At 38.6% G+C, this 24,639-nt stretch overlaps 1 protein-coding gene across 2 annotated transcripts in view; it reads left to right on the top strand.

Annotated features, from left to right (window-relative positions):
• The window catches only part of mmp16a (matrix metallopeptidase 16a (membrane-inserted)), a 78,094-nt gene that overhangs the window by 21,534 nt on the left and 31,921 nt on the right, over positions 1-24,639 (top strand). The window contains exons 2-4 of one of the 2 annotated variants that reach the window (XM_079805620.1): positions 945-1,093; positions 2,273-2,395; positions 13,750-14,054. In XM_079805620.1, the coding sequence (XP_079661746.1) occupies positions 945-1,093; positions 2,273-2,395; positions 13,750-14,054 (577 nt within the window). Of the gene's footprint in view, positions 1-944; positions 1,104-2,272; positions 2,396-13,749; positions 14,055-24,639 lie in introns of both variants that reach the window. The other variant, XM_079805621.1, reaches the window with a different exon arrangement.

Below are 24,639 nucleotides of genomic sequence, written 5' to 3'. Positions count from 1 at the left end.
TAAAATATTCTGATATTAGCTAATTGTTTACATTGCCAATGTGTTTTCTATGGAAGCTTGTTTCCGCTACAGAATAAAACATTTTAAAAGATAATTGCGACTTTTAATCTCACAATTGTGTTTACATCCGTCCTTCGGATGAGACTTTAAACCGAGGTCCTGACTCTCTGTGGTCATTAAAAGTCCCAGGATGTCCTTCGATAAAGAGTAAGGGTGTAACCCCGGCATCTTGGCCAAATTTGTCCATTGGCCCCTGTCTATCATGGCCTCCTATTCATCCCCATACATATATATATATATATGTCTCCTCTCCACCAATCAGCTGGTGTGTGGTGGGCGTTCTAGCGCAACATGGCTGCCATCGCATCATCCAGGTGGATGCTGCACATTGGTGGTGGTTGAGGAGATTCCCTCGTCTATGTAAAGCGCTTTTTTTGAGTGCCTAGAAAAGCGCTATATAAATGTAACAAATTATTATTATTATAATTTATTATTGTTACATCTCACATTTGTGACTTTTTTTCTCAGAATTGCATGTTATAAAGTCAGAATTGCGTGATGTAAAGTCAGAATTGCAAGTTATAATCTCAGAATTGCGAGTTTATATCTCTCAATTCTGACTTTATATCACGCAATTCTGACTTTATATCACGCAATTCTGAGAAAACAATTCAGAATTGCGAGATGTAAACTCGCAATTGCGAGGAAAAAAAAGTCAGAATTGTGAGATAAAAAGTCGCCATTACCTTTTTATTTTTTATTCTGTGGTGGAAACGAGCTTCCATAGTTTTCAGTTTAGATGCGTACAAATTAAATTAGTCATTCTCATTACACATTCTTATTATACACAATTCTGATTCTGGGATTTTGCTGTGAAATCTTTATGGAGGTAATGTGTAATGACTAAACAAAAGTCTCTCTCTCTCTCTCTCTCTCTCTTAAAGTCTTGGCTGCAGAAGTATGGCTACCTCCCTCCCACAGACCCCAGAATGTCCGTCCTGCGGTCAGAACAGACCATGCAGTCTGCTATCGCTGCCATGCAGCGCCTCTACGGCCTTAATGTCACCGGTGAACTGGATAAGAACACCATTGAGTGAGTAGCAGTTACACTCACTATAGCTCCCATAGTGACTGATTCTGGGTCAGAAGTTTAAGACGATGTTGTTCTTCTCAGAGACTCTTTAACATTGATGACTGTGTTTACATGCACAACAAAAGTGCCCTTAAAGTGACTGACCCTGTTCTAAAACACCAATAAAAATGGATGCCAGTTTGGTTCCCCATCATGATGTGTTTTTACCAGCAGTGGCGCTAGCAATACCAAGGTCACGGGTTCAATTCCCAGGGAATGCATGAACTAATACAATGAATGGGTTATCATCTGCCAAATGCATAAATATAAATCTGAGTATGCTATACCACCAGCTAGATCAGAGTAAACCAGTCTGGACCAACTTGAAAACTTACGTTGGCCTAATTTGATCATTTCAGTAGGGTAAAGGGATGGGGAAATCAGAAGCGTCTGCACAAACTGCTCTAAGCCCAAAACACAACATGATAAATGTATTAATAAAAATGAAATGTATAGATCTGTGTCTCCTGCACACTGAATATGATGTACAGCAGTGATTCCCAACCAGTTGTAGAAGACATTTTTCTAGTTTACTGTTATTAAAAGGTACTTGAGCCATTCTGACAAGGATGAAGGGCTACATTTGACTGGAAATGTTGGGAAACATTGATGTACAACATCTGGCCGCTAGGATAATGGTGTTTTCATAACTCTTATGTATTCTTTTTGTTTCCTTTTTGCTTCGGTATAGTGATATCACCATAAGGTGAGGCTGATTCTTCTCTTGTGTTTCTCTCTCGCTCTCTCTCTCTCTCTCTCTCTCTCTCTGTGAAATCTATTGAAGTTGCTCTTAGCAAGATCAGATCAGAATGAGAGGTAGCTGATTTACAGTATCATGAAATTTATTAGTGATAGTGGAAAGCATTCATTCATTAGCTGATATTTGGCCTGTCTAGATATTGGTATTGGAATTGGATTTTTAAAAAACATGGTGGTCCTACTACCACTAAATGCAAAAATGCTAAGTTAATTATACCACAAGTATAGTTTGACATGAGGTATAGAAGCTTTACATTTGAGAAACCTCATGGAATGTGAGACTTTGTTCTGGAATGCTAATTTATCAAGGCCCAGACAGGCTGAATGTCATGAGTGTGGAGCGATGCAATATTAATGAATCTACTTCTTTCTCTCTCTCAGCTGGATGAAGAAGCCACGGTGTGGGGTGCCAGACCAGTTCGGTGGTGCCTCGAAATTTAGCGTCCGAAAAAGACGTTACGCCCTCACAGGGCAGAAATGGCAACATAAACATATCACATACAGGTGAGTTACAAAAGCACACTTCCTTTGTGTGCATGTGCGTGATATGAAATGCATTTATTGTCCGGAGATAATAAAAATATTTTTCTTAATCAGTATTTTTGTCTCGTTTTCCAGTAAACATCTTTAAAACAAGATACATTTACTTCAGAAGCAAAATTGCAAAAGATACTAAGACTTGATTTCAGAGAAAGTTTATTTTTCTTGCTTTTCTTTTAAGCTTAAATCTAACAACATTTAGTGAGGATCAAGAAAAAAACTATTTGCCATGGGGTAAGAAAAACACACTTAATTCATAATAAGTCTTAATATTTTATGGAATTTTGCTTCTCAAGTATAAATGTGTCTTGTTTTAAGGATGTTTAAATAAGTTTACTGAAAAAAGGACACTGATACTGATTAAGAAAATGATTTTTGCCATGCCAGAAGCAGTGCTGAGATAATTAGGCTGTACGATTCTTCTCCCTCACCTCACTGCCAAACTCCCTTCACTCGTCCTAAATCACTCTGTCCAAATTTCTCATCTCTTCCCCTCTCCCAGCGGCACTCACTCCCTCTGTATTTACAAACCTGACTGTGTACAAAAATGACTGTAAAGAATCAAGTTTCACTAAATTATTCAAGCCAAATTATTATCCAAATAATTTAAAGACTATACACCAATCAGGCATAACATTATGATCAGGTGAAGTTATGACCATATGAAGAATTATGACCATATGAAGTGAATATCACTGATTATCTCTTCATCACGGCACCTGTTAGTGGGTGGGATATATTAGGCAGCAAGTGAACATTTTGTCCTCAAAGTTGTTGTGTTAGAAGCAGGAAAAATAGGCAAGCATAAGGATTTGAGCGAGTTTGACAAGCGCCAAATTGTGATGGCTAGACGAATGGGTCAGAGCATCTCCAAAACTGCAGCTCTTGTGGGGTGTTACGGGTCTGCAGTGGTCAGTGTCTATCAAAAGTGCTCCAAGGAAGGAACAGAGGTGAACCGGCCGACAGGGTCATGGACGGCCAAGGCTCATTGATGCACGTGGGGAGCGAAGGCTGGACCTTGTGGTCCGATCAAACAGACGAGCTACTGTAGCTCAAATTGCTCTAGAAGTTAATGCTGGTTCTGATAGAAAGGTGTCAGAATACACAATGTGCACGTGAGCATCAGAACTGGACCACGGAGCAATGGAATAAAGGCCCGGGTATACTACCGTCCGCGCGGTCTCAAAATTTGGGCTGCGCGCGGACGGGGTGTGCGGCCGGCCGCGAGCCCTCCGAATGACGAAAATTACGTCATGCGGGCGGTGCACGAACGCGGACGGCCGAAGTATACCCGGGCCTCAAATTTTGAGACCGCGCGGACGGTCCGCGTGCAACAGCGCATGCGCCAGCAGTACAGAAGAGTCCACTAGGTGGCAATACACACAGTATTGAGCACAGTGTTCAGCCGTCGAAGAAGAGTGTGCAAAGACCGGTTTAAAAACAACACGCTTGAAAAAAAAGAGAGAATTTTTGATTCTTCAGTGTTTCTTCCAAACTATGTTGCAATGGTGGATCCACTACAGTTCTTCTCCGATCATGCCCAGCAAATGTCCCTTTGATGACAGGACTCAGTGCTGCCCTCCGATGTCTGGTAGAGCATAGACACTTTTTTACTGCGCATGTGTCGAACGCGATCCTCCGCGCGCATCCGTTGTGTAGTATACTTTAAAAGACGCGCGGACAGGGCTGCGCGCGTGACGCGTCCAGGCGCGGTAAGTGAAGTATACCCGGGCCTTAAAGAGCACCTATCATGGCATTTAAAATGTTCCAAATATTGTTTTAGAAGTCCCCAACAACAGTTTTGCATGCATGCAATGACAAAAAAGACTTTAGTTTTCTTATAATATGCATTTATTTTTTTACCTGTTTTGACAGCGATTCTCAAATGATTCCTTTAGTGATTCACTTTTCAAAACCCCGCCTTTACGTGACGCTAATCTGCGGTGATTGGTCCGATGACCCAGTCAGTTGTGATTGGTTTAGTCTGTGCAGATATTTTCGGAAACGGAACGCCCATCAAAGTCTTATAGTGACAGTAATTTGTTAATATGTGTCAGGAGTTATGAATATGAAAACCGCGTCGGTACTGTTTGATTGTAATATGAGCCTCAGCTGATCTCATTCATAAAAAAACTCCTCTATTCTCCTCACAAAGACTCGCGACAAATCAACATCCCTCAGGGCTTTTAGTTCAAAAGTGTGCAGATGAGGAGACATATTGATAGACTCTCATATGTCTGTGTCAAATTTCTAAACAGAGGAGTATTTTTTATTCAATACTTCCTCAAAATGGGCAGTTATAGCCTAATCATGAGCGATTGAGTCTCTTATGTGTTGTTTTCAATTCATACTGGCAGCCGGAGGGCGCTCTGTGCACATGTAGTCCATGTATGGTACAGACAGACGAAGAAGAACCATGTGCCATAATAGAAGTCCATAATAAAAGCTTCCTGAGATCGCGAAACATACATTTGACGACTAATAAACACACAATCGCGACGATGTATGGTTTGTCTTCAAGCCACTTAGTCTTCAAATGCTCATCCTTGGGCAGATGAAAGAAGTTTGCTTTTGAGTGGCACTTCAGAACACAGCGTCTCGTCGCCATGATGTTTTCTAGTTTTCACTGGCGTCTTGGAGCGCAATAAGTGGGCGTATCGTATTCAAATAACTTGACAAGTTGACGTCATCTAGTCAGAGAAAAAGCTTCGGTCTTCTAACGATTCTTAAAAATGACTCCGAGTCGACTCTTACTTTTGAAAGAAAATAACTATATATACGGTGCACTGTCATATTTCAAGCTATCACAGGATGTTTTTGTTCACTTAGATCTATGTTACACACTACATGAAAGGTAAATTTCAAAATTCCATGATAGGTGCTCTTTAAGGTGGCTTGGTCTGATGAATCACGTTTTCTTTTACCTCACGTGGATGGCCGGGTGTGTGTGCGTTGCTTACCTGGGGAACACATGGCACCAGGATGCACAATGGGAAGAAGGCAAGTAGGCAGAGGCAGTGATGCTTTGGGCAATGTTCTGCTGGGAAACCTTGGGTCCTGCCATCCATGTGGATGTTACTTTGATGCGTACCACCTAACTAAGCAAAAGGGGGACCAACACAATATTAGTCACAATATTATACCTACACAATATAGGTCATAATGTTATGCCTGATCGATGTATACATTATATACACTACCATTTAAAAGTTTGAGGTAAGATTCCTTTTTCAAGCGAATGCTGTTCTTTTTAACTTTCATCGAAGAGTCCTGTAAAAGCAGCACTGTTTTTCAAATTTGATAATACGCAGAATTGTTTCTTGAGCACCAAATCAGCATGATTTCTGAAGGATCATGTGACACTGGAATAGAAGACTGAAAAATTCAGCTTTGCAGCACACGAATAATAAGAATCACTTGTTGCATTGTTTTTGACCTACATTGTTACAATTTGAGTTGTTCTTATATGACATCAACAACATTGTGATTTGTACAGTATTATTGAGAGATGTATAATACATTATGCTCTTGATCCTAAATGCAAGATTTCTTTGATAATCCCACAGCTCATGTATGTATGACCTATATCCAAATATAACTGCATTACATATGCCTCAAAATAATCTGAGTAGCGCGTGGGGAAAAAAGTGCCCGAAAAGCAGTCCGATACTCCTAGAACATAATCAGAAGTTTATCCACCTATAAAAGTAGTCCCACCTGAAAAGGATGTGTACAAAAAAATTTTTTTACTTAAACTTAAAAAAGTAAGTGTTCATGCTGCCTTAACATTTTAAGTTTAGTCAACTCAAATATCCAAGTTGTCACTTAATACAACTTCACCTAATACAAGGCACCACGAACACTTACTTTTTTTTAAGTTGAAATATATATATATTTTACAGTGTAACAGCTCAAATAACAACCATTCTTACTGAATAATTCCATAATTCCTTTCCAATAAGCTCCACATTTCTGCTTTTAAACTCTACGGACCGTTTTGACTGTACGCGTGTTAATCTAAAAGAGTTTTCGCAAACTGATGGACATGACAAAATTACAAAAGACCATTCCAGTGTACCAGCATACTTTGATATGATGCAAATCAAACAATATGGTCTACTGAGGAAGAGAGAGAGACAGAGAGAGATTATGATTATGTAATGGAATGCAGCTTGGTGGCTTTAGGCAGGAGTTCGTGCGTGTGTGTGTGTGTGTGTGTGTGTGTGTGTGTGTGTGTGTGTGTGTGTGTGTGTGTGTGTGTGTGTGTGTGTGTGTGTGTGTGTGTGTGTGTGTGTGTGTGTGTGTGTGTGTGTGCGTGTGTTTGTGTAGCCAGGCTGAGCAGATGGGTAGGCAGATGTTCCCTTCAGCACTCCCTGCTCTCTGTCTTGATCCAGACTGTACCACCCTTCACCTTCCCCCAACCCTGGATCATACCATGTGAACTTACACACACAGAGCCCTCTCCTCATCCTCAAAAATAGCATCACTGTGTGCGTGTGTGTGTGTGTGTGTGTTAGGGCTGCACGATTTTGAGAAAAAACCTAATTGCGGTTTTTCTGACAAATATTGCGATTGCGGTGCGATTTTCGATTTTTGCGTTCGATACTTTTAAGTGCATAAAACCTAAAATTATGAATAAAATATGTTGTTACTTTTACGGCACAGAGGGTTAAATAAACTACATACATAGTGATTGAGGTAATGAGATTGTTTGATGCTTCGTGATTATTAAATACCTGAACCTAAATACCAAAGAAAAAGACGACATAATGGAAATTAACTTAACCACTTGGTCATTTATTTTGTTTTTAAATTTAACAATCTTAAACACTGAAAAATAGAAAATGAATTATTATTAGATTTACAATTAGAAAAACAAAATAATTCTGTAGTCCACTGCAATTTACTGAACATGAAACTGTTATATTGCAGACATTTTAAAATAAATGACAATGACAATTAAAAACAACACCTTATCCAGCCTTCTGCAAGATAAGAAAGTGCAAAATCAGAAACTGTGTCAGAGTGCTACATTAAAGGTTTTTTACTATAAAACACCAACATTTTTAAGATGCTGGTATAGATTGGTAGTGTTTCCTCTGGATCTGGCCACGGCACGTCGACATATTTTACATTTAGCACTCTTTTGCTCCACGTCATTCTTCGCGAATCCAAAATAAGTCCAAACAGCTGAACCACCCTTCTTGTTAACCAAGTGCTCCGCTTCCTCTCCCGTCACCGAAGAAGTGCCTTCGGCCATTTCTGCGCAGTTACAAGTAGGGTTGTGCCGATGGATGGCTGACCGACATCACGATGGAGCGCAACCATCGTGATGCCACGCCCCCGTTGCGAGTCTGTTGTGAGTGCCGACAGACACAAATCCTCTTCTAGTATTAGTTAAACTAAAAACTTAGCAGGGATTGCTCTGTAAATTAAATTGAGAATGTAACTAATGCATATATGCAATTTTAAATACTGTAGTCTATGCCAGATATATATAAGATATATATATATATATAGCCTACATTTTGAAATCATTTGAGGCTGAAACATCCATAATGCCTGTTTATTTAAGCACTTCCGTCAGTGAAACAACACAGCCTATAAAACATTTAAACGATTTTCAGTAAATAATGGTAACCTCAAGAATATAAGAGAATTAAATATTAGTTAGAAAAATATTTGATTCATACTATTTCCCCGCAAAGATGCGTCATATAGGCCTACCGCTCTGCGCTTTGAGAGGAATGGGACACAAGCTGGATAGACACTTTTTCGAATATCTTCATCTTCATATGTTCTACTGATGTTGCAAAGCAACACTTGTTGTAAAAGGTCTGAAGAGCGGATTTTATCTTCCACGGGGTCAAGACATTTAGGCAATCTTTGATTATTCACTGCCAGAGAAAACGAAACTAAAATCACCGGCGCGCGCGCGCGCGTGTGTGTGTGTGTGTGTGTGTGTGAAATGCGCTATTCAAATAAACCAAACTTGACGCGCCTTACCAAGTTTAATAACAAACTGTGTTAAATAAAAATTGAAGTAATAAGGTATTCGTCCTACAGTGTTTTTTATACTTTACCACAGTAAAGGATGTGAATAGTTATAATAGACTTAATTATAAGCAAACGAAAGGAAGAAACGTTTATAATCCCGTTAACATGGGTGCGACGCGAGTGAAGACTTGGGAAAAGAAACTAGATGTCCATGTCCATTGGGATAAAATGGACTAGGCCTATTGTTAAAATTCACGGAAAGTCGAGTGATCCAGATCGCAAAACAGAATGAAAGTGCAATCTGACCATTATTTCCTTTCTAGGCTAAGCTTTGTGCTTCACTCCTGTGGTAATATTCACGTCAAACAGCATTCACATACAAAACACTGGGTTAGTAAAATAACGAAGTAATTTTTTAAAAAGTAGAAAATAGAATTTATGTAAAGAGTTATATTAAAATAAAAAGAGCTCAACTCTTAAGTGGAAGGAACCTATTTTCCCCCTCACGTGCAAACTAGCGGATGAATCATTATTTGGGTTAGTAAAAATAACGAAATTATAGTTTTAAGAGAATAGTAGCTATTTATGTAAAGATAGTATATTATCTACCTATTTACCTATTATCTACCTACCCTAGTTACAAGCTTTTTCACAATTTGAGGCACAATTCGAGGTAACTACACGACACGTTGTGTGTTAGCTGCTTTGCTGCTGACAGAAAGCCGCCTGCCACGCCCGGTGCATCGCATCATACAACCTTGTTTCCATTGCCATTTCTAATTGGCCAGCAAGCCACGAACGCGAGATTCGACCATTTTGATTGGCTAATAGGTTTGTCACTCAAATGTCAGAGGCGGGGGAAAAAACCTCCGACTCCTGAGGTTAGGTTATTGCGGGAGTTAAAACCTCAATATCGATGCGATAAAGGTTAATCGTGCAGCCCTAGTGTGTGTGCTAATTGAGTTGGTCTCAAAGCAGTCTGTGTTCTCATAACCACTGACACACACAGTCATTCACGTAACTGACATGGTTTCAGTATCGCCAGCAAAAGACTTGGAAGAACAAAGCGCAGGGTTGTGTATTCAGTGTCCAGGGGACTCTTTCGTGTGAGCCCTTGTGTTTACATGGGTTTAGACGGCATAATGCCACAGTTTTCATAGTAACAGCATGTGTAATGAACACTGTTGTTGCCTTTTGATTTGGCAGAAGCTCGTCTGGGCTAGGTAGAACATTTTATACACCAAACGAACACTTTAGGATATTTAGGATTCAGTACAAGCTCTGTGGACAGCGTTTGTGGCATAATGTTGATTATCACAGAAAAAAGCTTGTTTTTTGGTTTTGTTTAAATGGATACTGTAACTTTCATTAGCTGTATACCAGCTGTATACCAAATAACAATATGACTAGATTTTTTACAAAAAAAAAAAAAAAAATTCATTTCAGTGGAAGTAAATAAGGCCAGTGAATTTAAAATCAAAAATTAAAATGTTTTTTTGTTTTTTCAATTTTAAGCACTGTCCTGGGCTGGCATTGATCATTCAGTAAAACTGTGTTTGCTTTGATCTTTAAAGTCTAAAATCTACTTAATTTACTAAATTGTCATTTTAAAATGTTTTTTATGTTTTTAAATGTTTACATTTAACCATTAAATCGATTAATCACGATTAATTTAATCCAAAATAAAAGTTTGTGTTTACATAATATATGTGTGTGTACTTTGTATAATTATTATGTATATATAATTACACACACATGCATGTATATATTTAAGACATTGTTTTATATTTATACAATATTTATATAATATAAATTTTGTATACAGTATATACATGCAAATATTCCTTAAATATATATACATGCATGTGTGTGTATTCAAATATACATAACTATACATAGTACACACACATATATTGTGTTAACACAAACTTTTATTTTGGATGCGATTAATCGCAATTAATCAATTTGACAGCACTAATATATATGTGTGTGTGTGTGTGTGTGTGTGTGTGTGTGTGTGTGTAACTCTCAAAACTTTCAAACAAGGCCTTCAAACAAGCAAACTTCTATATTCTCTATTTAATTCTGAAAGGCACACAACCCTGCGTTGTATAGTGGACAATATCCTTGCTGTTCAATTTTCCTAGTGGAAAGACTTCCTTCTGGTGGTGGTGGTGGTGGTGTAGTCTAGTGGTTAAAGAGCTGGGCCAATAGCCAGACAGTTACAGGTTCAAACCCCAAAAGGGGTGATATATGAATTATAACCATTGTGCCCTTATGACAAACACTTAACCCCTACCTGACGTTATGATTTAACGCGGTTAGATTGTGGGAACGATTTCCACCGGCTCTGTTCATCAACCAAGTGCTTTTTGGCATCCAGACTTGATGCAAATTTATGCTCCTTTCTCAGTGATTCTTTAACATCTACTGAATCAATTGCATATAGCAGATGAGAAGCACCGCTGGAAGTTTTGTAAGACACCTCACACTCCATACAGCTAACAAGCAGCCATCACGGCAGCGAAGCTGAAAATATAAGCCTGGAGACAAAAATAAATATATCTGAAGGGTCATGAAGTTCAAAGACAGGATTATGATTTCTGGGAAATACAGCTGAGAAAGAAAAATACATGAACGGTGGAAGCCAGATGTTGATCTAATAGTTTGCTCTCACAGACAGAACAACTGTACGAGGATGATATCCAAACCCCCATCCTGCACCACCTGGAGGGAATGAGAGAGAAATAGAGATAGAGAGCTTAGGTTTCCCTGAGATATTATGCCTTGTAAATATTTTAAGAGGCACAGCTTTAATACAGTTTAAATTCCTCAGCACATTTCAGAAAACAGATGCTACTGAGTTGATTGAGAGTTTTGGCTAATACACAGACACTAGCACAAAGTACCCAATGTTATACTTAAAAGGGTAATTCAATGTAAAAAATCATGTAAACCAAACTTTGATAATTGCCTTAGACTTAGAAGATAGTGATTCAACTCCTGTCAAGTTTAAAAAATATATTAAACCAGCATATGAGAGTCAAATTGGACGACTACAGGCGCTCATTTCAATATCACTCATTTAACAGTTCATATATTGCCAAGAATATGAAAAAAGATCAGTCAAGAATAGAATTATTGAAAATATTCAAAACAGGAATATCAGAATGTGTAGTTTGTGCATAAAAAATGTCTGTCAAAACCAACACGTTGAACAGTGTTCACTAACCTGGTGAAGTTCTTCAGTTGGATTGGTGTTTATTCTCTTTAGTATGCAGTGTGAAGTATTTCACTCAGTTCCCTGATCATTCCGATTCAATTTCAGCGAGTGAAGAACAAATGTACTCTCGTGCTGTCACAAACTGCTCTGAAACACGGGTTGAGGATCCAAATGCAGCTTTTATTGGGGCAATCCAGAATCGTAATCCATAAAACAAGCAATAGGTCAAAACACAGGGCAGATAATCCAAAAAGACAACAGGACAGAAACACACAGGGAAAACCACAAAACCAGGCAGGAGATCAAAGCCATGACACAGGAAACCAGAGAGAGCGCTCAGAAATGCAGTGTGACACTTACAAGACTTCGCAAAAAATGAGTGAAAACACAGGGCTTAAATAGGTAGCCATTTACAAGAAAATGAGATGCAGTTGTAATTAATCAAACACATGTGCAGGCAATGGGTTATGGGAAATGCAGTTCATGCCATGAGTCGGGAGGAGTGCCCTCTGGGGAAGATTATGGGTACTCTAGCTGGCAGATGTGACAATTACATATGTTATCATCTCTGACAGACAGCATATTGAAGCCAGTCATGCTGCCATTTTCACACTTTTCTCAGAAAGTGAAGATGTAGTCAAAACATCCGGTAGTATGGGTTTTCCAGGAATTTCATGTACTTGTATGAATGGCTCGATACCACAATTTTGGCTTCGGTACAGTACCACAATCTAATACCGAAGTACCGATATTAAATCGATACCATACAGGGTCTGAATTTTGGCGCAGATATTGCAAATAATTTTACTCATTCTCGTAAGTTTGGGGTTTATAAAGCGGGAAATTAACGCAAATGTTTATTATTAAATGAATCAACAAAGATTATCACATCAAATCAGTCATTTAAAAACTTTCTTGTGAGAAGTAATTTCAGCAATACTACGTGTCTCCCTTCCCTAGCTCTCAAAATGAGCTAATTGAATTCGGGCTTCTAAAGACATCGCACATGCACTATAAAAGCAATCTGCACGCTCAGATTCAACACTTTCGCTTTCGTTTCGGGACAGCTGACGGAAATCACTGCCCACGTATTTTTAAACCTTGCAAATTTGAACATGCAAGCGATTTTATAGCATTTTGTAATACATGGGATGGGAGCTCTTTAAGAGAGAGCTTTCTTTGCACTCATACCAACAAAGCACACACAAGCATAAAGAGCTCGCACATTCCAAATTAAGTTGTTGTTCCTTAGTCAAATACACACAAAATGCTGTAAAAAAGGTCCATCTTTAGTGAGTAGTCACATAAACGCAGTCGGTTATGTTTTACGTGAATGTAAATAGTGCAATAGTAGGCCTATGCATGCAAATATTATGAAATCTAATTGGTTGAAACGAACGCTGGAGATCTCATTATATTTAAACGATAGGATCTTATGTATGTGCGTCGATCAGTGTTAAAAGAAACTGCTGTTAGTTGATTAACCGTAAGTTTCCCACTATATGAATAACTGTAATTGACCTTTACATTTAATGTAATTTTACTGAAAAATACTGTTAAATGTACAGCTTTTGGAAGTGAAAAAGAACAAATCATTGTATAATTTACAGTGAAAACACATAAATTGACTTTTTTCCAGAATCCCCTGCATGACACATTTGATGTATTTTCATTGAAATAACTATGTAAATATATATGAACATGGTCAAATTCCAATGCAGCCACATGTATACCCTCAGTTCAGTGTTATTTTAGTATTATATATATATATATATTATTTATAGTAGTTTTCATTTTTTGAAAGTTTTAGTAAGGCAGCATATTAAGTTTTAGTTAACAATAACAACACTGCCTCCAAGAGAACGCAATCCCAAAATGCACTGCAATGAGCTCAGTAGAAAAAATATAAAAAAAGTAATATAAATAGTATAATTCAACACCATGTATGAATAAAAAATATTTAATAAAATTAATGATGCCTCATAGAAGCATACAAATAGAGTTTCCTTTATGCTTTATAATTATGTGCAACACAGAGATGTTTGATCATTGCATGTAAAATTCACACTTTCTGATTGCTGTCATCTACTCTTTCCAGCATAAAAAACGTCACGCCTAAGGTGGGAGCGGAGGAGACCCACAACGCCATTCGCCGGGCGTTCGACGTGTGGCAGAACGTCACGCCGCTGCGTTTCGAGGCAGTGCCCTATAGTGACCTGGAGCGCAGCAAGAAAGATGTGGATATTACTATAATTTTCGCCTCAGGTTTCCATGGCGACAGCTCCCCCTTTGATGGAGAAGGGGGTTTCCTTGCGCATGCCTACTTTCCTGGTCCAGGGATCGGAGGAGATACACATTTTGATTCGGATGAGCCCTGGACACTAGGGAACCCTAACCATGACGGTATGTAAACCTGTTTATATTGGTCGCATATAAACCCAGCTTTATTGGAGAATAAATCCCAGTTCTCTCTCTATTAAAGCGAATAACTTTGTTGTATTGCCCCTGCTTTTCTGGACGGCTCTAGAAAATCGTACAATATATCTATAGGCAGTTTGAGTTTACATTCCTTTAAAATGAAAAGCAAATGATATTTTGAGAGCTTTTTGAGAACAACAAATCTGTAGATTTGCTGAAGTTGTAAAAGTTCAACAGCAGAACTTAATATTCTGCTTTTTTCTGTCTGTGAAATAATCAGTATTTATTACTTTTGTATAAATGTTCTGCTATTTGTTTAGTTTTTCTACACAGGTCTATTATTGGTTTATAGCGATTTCAGATTTACCCCTAAACATCTCATACAACAAACTATGACAAACTGTGGTTGCTGTACATACCGGTCAAATGGTCTCTTCCTGTCTAGGTGGGCATTTCTTGACCAGAATAAACTGCAGCGTAAATAGGACGCCAAGCCAAAGTCTGTCTCTGCAAGACCAGATTGTCTCTGACAATTGTTGCCAGATCTCTCTAGAAAAAAACAAGCAAACACACCAAAAAATTAAGACGAAATAAGCTGAAAGTAAGCAACTCAGTTCACCAAAATACACCACACATTTGTGTGGGTTGATGGTGCTAATTGTTGTGTGGGATGTCATCTGAACATTTTGGGTTGGTGAAAATCTAACAAGCCCAAATTCACAACTGTAAATGAACCTGTGCAAACTGTGACTTTATGGAAAAAAAAGAACATAAAAGTCATTTAAACTATGCAGACATGGCAACACGGGTTCTGACAATTTTCGGAATAAGAAAGTATCATTTGCGCAGAATGCACATTGTGGGGGCAGAGCCAGAGAGCTGTCAATCATTCGACAATTGCATCCATTTCCTCAGATGTTTTACACTGCAATATTACACATCAACTTTTCTACCAGAAAATATATATATTTTTATACCTATGCCACAAAGCAATAATAAACTTGGCTTGAAACTCAGTGTGACACTTCAGGGACTTCACAGCATAACAATGGGAACCACGCAGCATGCTATATCATGACCAGTTCTGAACCTTTTCTAACTATGATGAACACAGACCCAAACTCGTTTCACATAATTCCAAAGTCTTAGCAAGCATTTGGACCAGCTCATCCAGCTGCAATAACACACACAACGTACTACTAACCTTCCTTAACACATCAATATGGAATCCATTTCCACATCAGATTAAACATTAAAAAAGATCATTGTGAGGTAAAGTCATATTGTGACATATAAAATAAGAAAAAAAGTCATATTGTGAGATATAAAGTCACATTGAAACATAGAGTTGCAGTTATGAGATATAAAGTTACAATTAAGAGATATTGATTCACATTTAAATGTGAGACATAAAATATGGTGAGATATAAAGTCACATTTTAAAATATATAGTTGTGATATGAAATGTCACAATTGTGAGATATAAAGTTGAGATTATGAGAAACAAAGTCACATCTGACAGATATGGGCCCTGTTTTAACGATCTAAGCACATGGTCTAAAGCGCACAGCGCAAGTGCACTTAGTGGCGTGTCCGAATCCATTTTTGCTAGTTTAACGACCGGAAAAATGGTCGGCGCGCCTGGCGCATGGTCTAAAAGGGTTGTACCTATTCTCTTAATGAATAATGGGTGTGTTTTGGGTGTAACGTGCAATTAACCAATCATCTCCCATTCCCTTTAAAAGCCAGTTACGCAGTTGAATTTGTGAGCAGAGAGGAATCCTTTTATTTTTAATATTTAAAAATGTTTGTGTGCTGCTTCGCATCCCTGTGTGTGTAATAAGTGTACACGCGTTGTGCAGCCAGCCGCCTATAGGTGCATATTACTAAAGCGCTCTTTAAATAACAAAAAAAATATTGCCGCAGTCCTTTTCAGTTGCCTCAAAATATCAACGCGCCAACAATTTATTTATTTCGAGCGGTTCATTCATAATTCCAAAAGATCTTACCTTCATGTTGTGGAAATATAGCCTAGAAATCTAGACGCACCCTAGCGTTAGCAAATCTAATTTGCAGCCAGGGTAGTCTAGCAACTCTCCGTTGGCTTGCGAGCTGGAAAAAACTAACTCTGGTCAGGCCAATCACATCATGTATAGAGTCGGTGGGCGGGCTTAACGTAATGATGGCAGAGTTGCGGCGGTTCCGCGTGCTACTTGTAAACAAAGAAGCTGGCGAACAGCAGTCTTTCAAATCGGCTTTGGGCGTGACTCTGGAAGACTTGGAGTTAAGTTTTTCTTTGAGAAAAGAACAAAGAACGGCACTGAAGTCATCCTTTAGAAAGGAAGATGTGTTCTGAGTTTTGACGACCGGATACAGCGAAAGGTTGCTCTGGTTGGTTGTAGCGCTATCCTATTACGTGCAGAGGGAATTTGAAAGATTGAGCCCTGCCAATGGTGAGTTCCCAGACCCAACATCTTGATGTGGGTCTGGCTTGTCAGGCTAGTGGAAATACTAACCCGAAGACGGAACACAACGAGCACAGCACTGAAAAGGAGCAGGGCTACGTAAGATCTATTAAGTGAGATATAAAGATGAAATTATAAGCCGTCACAACTGGCTGATATAAAGTCAGATTTTGAGATATAAATATCATTGCGAGACATAAAAGTTGCAATTGTGAGATATAAAGTCACATTTTACCATATAACTATTTAAAAAAAATTCAATTGGGAGACAAAGTCAGTTTTTAAAATGATATACGATATAATTTGTGAGATATAAAGTCACAATTACGAGAAATACAATGTCAATTACGACATATAAAGTTTTTTTACCCTAAGGCAGAAACAAGCCTCCATACTTCAATATCCTCTCCTTCAAATCTAACTGCCCTCTCATCCTCCATTTCCCCTGCACTCATTCCCAGCTCTTTCTCTCTCTCTCTCTATTTTCTCCATTTCCTACACTTGTCATCCTGCTATTATAGGAAACCTTTAGGTGTCTGTATCTCATTCACATCATTTCAAATTGTTGCCATTTCTGCCATCTATCTATATAATTGGCCTATTTGCGTATATACACTCAAACACCCACAAAGCACGTGGTCAACAGGAGACGACACTTCTGCGCCTCTGTCAAATCAATCCCCTGCCTGTTGCCGGGCACAGTTGTTGTGTTTGTTTTGTTGACGTGCAGTGAGAGATTACAGCTCTCTGAGACCGCCACATCCTCCCTCGCGTGGGCCGACACTTCCACTCTCTGGTTGTGGACATCCTCTCTACCTCTCCACCGTCTCACTGTATTGTCAGAGAGTTCAGCCGTAAGTAGGTCAGCCTGTGTGTAAAGCAGTAAGTGACAAGGATTCTGGGAGTATAATAATACCCAGGACAAAGCTCACAAGATGTTTAGTCTGGGTTAGGGGGACAAACTACACAGAAAAATGCAATTTTCTCTCTTGCGTGGTCGCTATTTCGAATTCTTACCTTCTCTTTCAATTTTATCGCTCTGCCTGAAGCAGACACAAGGAACATTACGGCTGGGCTGTAGAACTGTGAGTGTGTATGTGTGTGTGTGAAGGAAAGCAGTTAGACCTCACAGCAGGAACAATCTCCTGGTCTCATTCTAGGCTGAGAGAAAGAGAGATTTGTCTGTGACGATAAAGCGATAAAACCATTTGTTTACTTGAACAACTGCAGCTACAGTTTAGCACCAAAACTGTGAACAGATGAAGCAGTGTAGCTTCTGCTATGGGTGTTGTGGTGCAGTGGTTGAAGATCTGGGGTGGTAACCAAAAGGTTGGAGGTTCAAATCATCATGCCAAGGTTTGATTGGCTAGCATTGTCCCATTAGCCTGTTCTAGTAAATGCCACAACTACGTTATGCTCCATTAACAACCATTCAAAGAGTAGTTGCATACATCCAACATTAAGTGTCACTATTATTATTGCTTATTTGAACTGGAGCACAATGGTTTTCAAACGTTTTAATGGCAGGGATGCTCAAATATAATGATGGCATTATGATATAATGAAGGGATCCTCTTCCTAAAATATAAAAGCATCTACTTTTACACTGTGTGAGTAAAAATATTAGTTGTATTATTGTTGCTCTGTTTTTGAAGTCCATAAAAAATGCATCTGTCCGTCGAATAGTGTGCTCCACACGGCTCTGGGATGTTAATAAAGGCCTTCTGAAGCAAATCGATGCGTTTGTGTAAGAAAAATATCCATATTTAAAACTTTATAAAGTAAAGTTTCGGCCGACCGCCTTCCGTATTCAATTTATGGAAAAAGTGTTGAAAGTGCCTCTGCCGATCGAAAGACGAACGCAACCAGGTCCGCTCGTCATGACGTCACGTACGCATCTTGAATTGCGAGATGGCACTTTCAACACTTTTCCACAGAAGGCGATCGGCTGGAACTTTACTTGATAAAGTTTTAAATATGGATATTTTTCATACACAAACGCATCGATTCGCTTCAGAAGGCCTTTATTAACACGTGTGGAGCACGTTATTCGACGGACAGATGCACTTTTTATGGACTTCAAAAACAGAGCAACTATTACTGCTATAATAATGCTTGGATTAGCCTGGACTTTTTTAATATAACTCCAATTTTATTAGTCTGAAAGAAGAATGACATACACCTGATGACTTGAGGGCAAATAAATCATTGGCTAATTTAAATTTTTGGGTGAACTATCCCTTTAATATAATATAAATTAAATGTTAAGTGTGGAATTATAAAGACAACACTTCAAAAAAAAAAAATTTATGTAAAAAAATATATAACAATATTTAATGGACAATATTTGCTTTATTAAATTGGGAGCACATCTTGGTTTTTTTATGATTTCAGATTTTTGAATTTTCAACTCAAATTCTGTAAATGCGTTAAAAATATTTGCATTAAAAAGTGTATTTAAAATGGCTAGATTTAAAACATTTATTTATTAATATACCATAACATGCTTATTTAAAAAAAAAATAATAATAATTTCACTCAATGGCATTAAGTTCAGCAAAAATCTACAATGTAAGAAAAAAAAATTACCAGTACCTTTTCAGTTAAGTTTCCGGACATTCCTGTCAACCCTAAAACATAACAAAATGAAGCATGTAATTCAAAATAGGGTAAAATACCTGTGAAAAATCAATATAGAATTCCTTTATATTAACACAGTACATTATGCCATATTTTTACAGACTGCACCGGTAGTTTTAAATCTAACATCTAATTCAAATCAGCCTTAAGCAAACAAGAACCTGTATGTAACAAGAAAACCTGTAATATTTCCAACTGCTTGTACAGGCACCATTATACTTTTGAAAAGATAAGCATGTGTTTTGTTTTTCACCAAAATGTCCCCGGGGAAGGGGTACACACAGCCAAACGCGGATTCCGACGGATTCTGAAGTTTCCCGCACTCTTAAGTTGATGCGATAACATCGGCTACAGTGGAAAATATGGAACATTCATGTGGCTGCATTCATGCAGGAAATTAAAATTCCAGAGTGATATTTTCTCTCCCTCACCCAAATCAGGGTGAGACAGGGTCTGCTGTGAGTGAGGAATGCCCTGAATGTTTCCTGAATCAGGAGACATGCTTAAATAATTCAAGAATTTCACCTACATTTCTGATGAACAGTTAGTCACACGTGTTGGGCTGTCCACAAGAGCAGGCAGGAATCGTAGCTCATGTCAGAGCAGTGTGCTGGATGTTGGAGGAACTGTGAAAAGCTGTGGAAAGAACAAGCTCTGTTGGAAGAGAATAACTGGCAAGATAAGTGTGGATGATACAATAAATGCACAGAGGAAGATGAACTTTTATATTGCATGTACACATGGGTTCAGTTGGCTATCAACATAGAGTAAACGGTATGTGTATGTGTGAATATTGAATACAGATGTGCAAAGTTACATATTTTCAAAACCGACCAGTCAGCGGCGTAAGAAAACCCTTAAAGGGGTGATGAATTGAGAAATCAACTTTCCCTTGAGCCTTTGATATATAAAAGTTCATTGTGATATAAGAATATCCTGTAAGTTTCGGAGCTGAAAACTTCCTTGTTAGTCAAACAAAAGCTTTGATTGACACCAGGCCCAGAAAACGCTCGATCTCAGAATATGTCGACCCTTGACGTCATCGTATGCTGAAACGCCGCCTCAACAGATAGACGTGTACACCTGCTTCTGTAGCCCCGACCACCGACGCGTCGAGCTAAACGGATCGCGATACCGAGCAATAAACATGCCGAAGATAGTCGTATATTGTGCTGTGCCTGGTTGTGGAAGAACACAGTCCCTGCATAAGCTTCCTTCGGATTCTAATATTAGGAATGAGTGGTGTAACTTTATTTTGACATTGTGCATTTGTTCGCTTTAAAGGCTGAAGAATCCTTTACTTGTGGTGTTGTTGGTTCATTGCGATTCGGCATTAGACTCGGACATGTATGGGCCAGTGCTCGCAAAGCCAAACGTCCTATGTGTTTTTCAGATGGGCTACCAAAACTTTCTTAAGAAGTGAAATAACATTCCTTTCTTGATGTGCGTTGTTCACTCTCTTGACTTGATATTTGAAGAGCGGGCGAAGTTTGCCGTTATATTCACCGATCGGGCGGGCCAAGTAATAAAAAAAATAGCATTCCAATCAATCGCGGGTGGATGAGACATAATCTTTTTTTTATATATATATATTCACTCCGGTTGCCGTTTCCCACACGCTTTGAAAACAAATCCCACATGTACTGACATGGGAGCTGAAATTTTCCCAAATTTTATCCAATCCTAGCCGTGGGCTTTACTTCCAAGTCTTCAGTGCGGCACGCCCATCAAAACCACCTCAAAACCAGGGTAGAAAATAGCCTATTACTTATTCATTATGATATTTTTGAACGTAAAAACCACGCAAACGTTATAAGTTGACCTCAGACAACAGTATAAAAAAATTTAAAAAGCCAGTTAATGGCACCTTTAATAAAATATACAGATGGACGGACGGACGGACGGACGGACGGACGGACGGACAGACTGACTGACTGACTATATTCAACTTTGAAAATAATGATAGATAGATAGATAGATAGATAGATAGATAGATAGATAGATAGATAGATAGATAGATAGATAGATAGATAGATAGATAGATAGATAGATAGATAGATAGATAGATAGATAGATAGATAGATAGATAGATAGATAGATAGATAGATAGATAGATAGATAGATAGATAGATAGATAGATAGATAGATAGATAGATAGATAGATAGATAGATAGATAGATAGATAGATAGATAGATAGATAGATAGATAGATAGATAGAGTGTATATCTATCTATCTATCTATAGTGAATAGTATAGGTAGTGTATACTATATTTTTCTCTTCTTTTTTTCCAAATAAAATAGACAGATAAACATATAGACAGAATCAATATAATCAACACGATGGCGGCAGTCAAAAATAAAATCAACCAATCATTGCAGAAGATTCAAAATCCAATCAAAACCTGATAGAGTCAACACATTATAGAAGTTAATTGCAAATGCGGTTTTATGTTGTCTTGTTAAAACCATTGCTGCATTCACGTCGTGTCAGAATTACTGTAATTATGGGATGACAACTCTGAGTCTGAGCACGTCCTCAGACTCAGAAATTATGCATTTCTATGGCAACTCTTATAACGGCAAAACAGATGTATGCGCGGCTCTGTTCTCGATGACATCAAAACAAAAAATGACAGAAACATGACAGAGAAGTCTGCGCTTTAGTAGTTCAACAAAAACATGAATGTTTTTTTAACTATTTGGAATGGTTTTTACAACATTGCGAATGCAACATCTGTCGTGTGACCAGTCTGTGATGTGATTGCATGCTCAAAAAAAATCATAAATTGCAGCTAAAGAGACTGTGCACACAGTACACACTTAATAAAATACAGTATATGGCAGAATTAGCATTTATGAATAACTAATATGTGATTTGAATGGCCTGCAGACACTGCGTTGTACTGTATGTGATCCATATCCTGTATGTGTAAGGAGAGCGACTCACGCTGCTACACACCAGGCCTGCTCTCAAAATAGGCTCTCACCCACCGACTGGAGCATTAGCATTCCATGTGGGGAGCAGCAGCACCTTCCGCCGGCACAGCCTGCCTCTCTCTCTCCATCTCTCACTTTGTCCCTCTCTTCCCATTCAAAACTTGCCTCGCACAGCATTGTGAGTAAGGCTTGGATAACCTGACGTGTGTGAGTGTTTAAATACTGTCCTTAATCTCTCCTCACTCTTGCGAGTGTCTGTCTCAAGGCCACTTCCTCTGCATTCAGTACCAGACTGTTTTTATTCATGCCCTGTTACCGAAGTCAAAGGAGTTGTTAAATGCTGCCTCCCTTCTTATAAAGCAGTTTTATAGTGAATTTTGTATAAAAGTGTGCTCATAAATGTGGATTCTCTTTAAGTTGTATTGGAAATAATGCTATATGTAAATTGACACTAACAAACGAACTAAAGTCCATTCAATATAGTTCAAAATCATACTTGTGATCGCTTACAAAAGTACGGTAACTACTGAACACATGTACTCAACAAGCAGCGTCTTTTGAGGTCACATTCATGTCTGTTCGTAGCAAAAATAAGTCGTGCAACAAAGTTTAATATGTTTGCACGAATTAAAATTTTCTGAAAAAAATTGTAATTTAAAAGAAAAGCTGTGCATGTTTGTAGTTGTTGCACAATCTGGTCAAAAATTTGTGATTATTTATGAATTATACTAATAGTAATAATAATAAATTATTATTATTACTAAATAAATTATTAAACAAAACAAGAAATATTACTATATTTCTAAAAAAAAAAAAAGTATTTAAAAAAATAATATAATAATAGTATTTTTGTTTTGCCGCACAACTGTAAAAATACAATACTAATATTTATGGCTGTTTTATTTTTTATAGGTTCATTAAACCGTTTTCAAATTTCATTAAAGGTGCAGTGTAGTGTTGTCAAAAGTACCGACTTCGGTACTAAAATTAAAAAAATGTGGCGCTTTGAGCGCTGTTGAGCAGAATTGATAACACCTCTGATTGTCCATTGTGCTCACGCTGCATCGTGCCAAGTGTAAAGTTTGGTGGAGGGGGGATTATGGGGTGGGGTTGTTTTTTAGGGGTTGGGCTTGGCCATCGGATATGGCGGTTTGTATTGGCTACAACGATCAAAGCACGGGAGCGCTTGAACGTTTTTTGAAAGCGGGAGAATTTAAAAGCACAAGCAGGTGTCGAGCGGACCGGTCCACTGATAGATGCCTGCATTCAAACGCTCCTGTGTGTATCTGAGTAAGCGCTCTGTGAAAATGAGAGCGTGTGAGCACAATGGCCAATCAGCGGTGTTTACGATTCTGCTCAACAGTGCTCAAAGCTGCACATTTTTTACATTTCATGACCGACTTGGTACCAAAGTCGGTACTTTTGACAACACTATAGTGCAGTGTGTAATATTTATGAGGATCTATTGACAGAAATGTATTATAATATAGTTTCAGTGGTGTTAGACCTTACATAATGAACCGTTATGTATTTATTAGCTACCTTAGAATGAGCCATTTCTATCTACATACACCGCGGGTCCCCTTACACTGAAGTCGCCATTTTGCGCCGCCATGTTTCTACAGTTGCCCTAAACGGACAAACTGCTCTACAGAGCACTAGCTATTCTCTGCTGTCTCAGATGACGACATCTTTGTCCTGTGTCAGTCACCGTAGCTTCTCTATTTGCTTCGAAAGTGAGGGGTGAACGGTGGGCGGTTGCAATTCGCAACCTCACAGCTAGACTCAGATCAGAAGCAGAAATCGAGTTTGTGTGGAGTAACATTTACTGTGAATCGAGCCACTCTGGGAAACTCAAAACGCTGGATCGTGAGCCGATAACGTGTGAAAGAAGACATTGGCTGCGTCCAAAAGCTTAAAAATGGTACCTTCAAAGGACGCATTCCAAGAAGATAAGGCATCAAGGCACGTCCAAATTCAATGTTAGCTTCTCTTCTTGTCTCTTGAGAGACCTTCATCTGATCGATTTTTGAAGGCAGCATGGATGTATCCTTCGCTGCCTTTGATATGCTAAGCCATATTGCATTTTCTGTTTTATTTTGATTAATCGTGCAGCCCTAGTTAAAAGTTTTTAAAAACCCTTAACCATGAGCAAGCACTTAATATTCTACAAGAGTGCTGCGTTTTTGAGATGGTTTGTGTTCAAGGTCAGGATTTACATTAGTAAGGATGAAGATCTGAATTTGAAACAGCAGCGTTAGAGCCAAAGTAAAGGCCGTAAGTCTAGTCTAGACGTGAGAACTGAACAGGAGAGGAGGTTTTGGACAGATGAAGAGAGAAAAGAGAAAGATGGCCGAGCAGCTGTTCCCTCCACAATGCTTCATCTGTTCATGGGCACCGGCTCATTTCTTCACACCCAAGAATGAACCTGAACCTGATCTCTCCTGGAATCAGCCACGGCTAACAGAAGAACGCCAGGAATCCGAGTACTCAGCGTTCTGTTCGTCTCCCTCTTTCTCCATTCCT

The sequence above is a fragment of the Gobio gobio genome (assembly GCF_949357685.1).
Source record: "Gobio gobio genome assembly, chromosome: 23".
In the NCBI taxonomy this organism is placed as follows: domain Eukaryota; kingdom Metazoa; phylum Chordata; class Actinopteri; order Cypriniformes; family Gobionidae; genus Gobio; species Gobio gobio.
The sequence above is the reverse complement of the archived record's forward strand: the minus strand, read 5'-3'. Positions and strand labels throughout refer to the sequence as shown.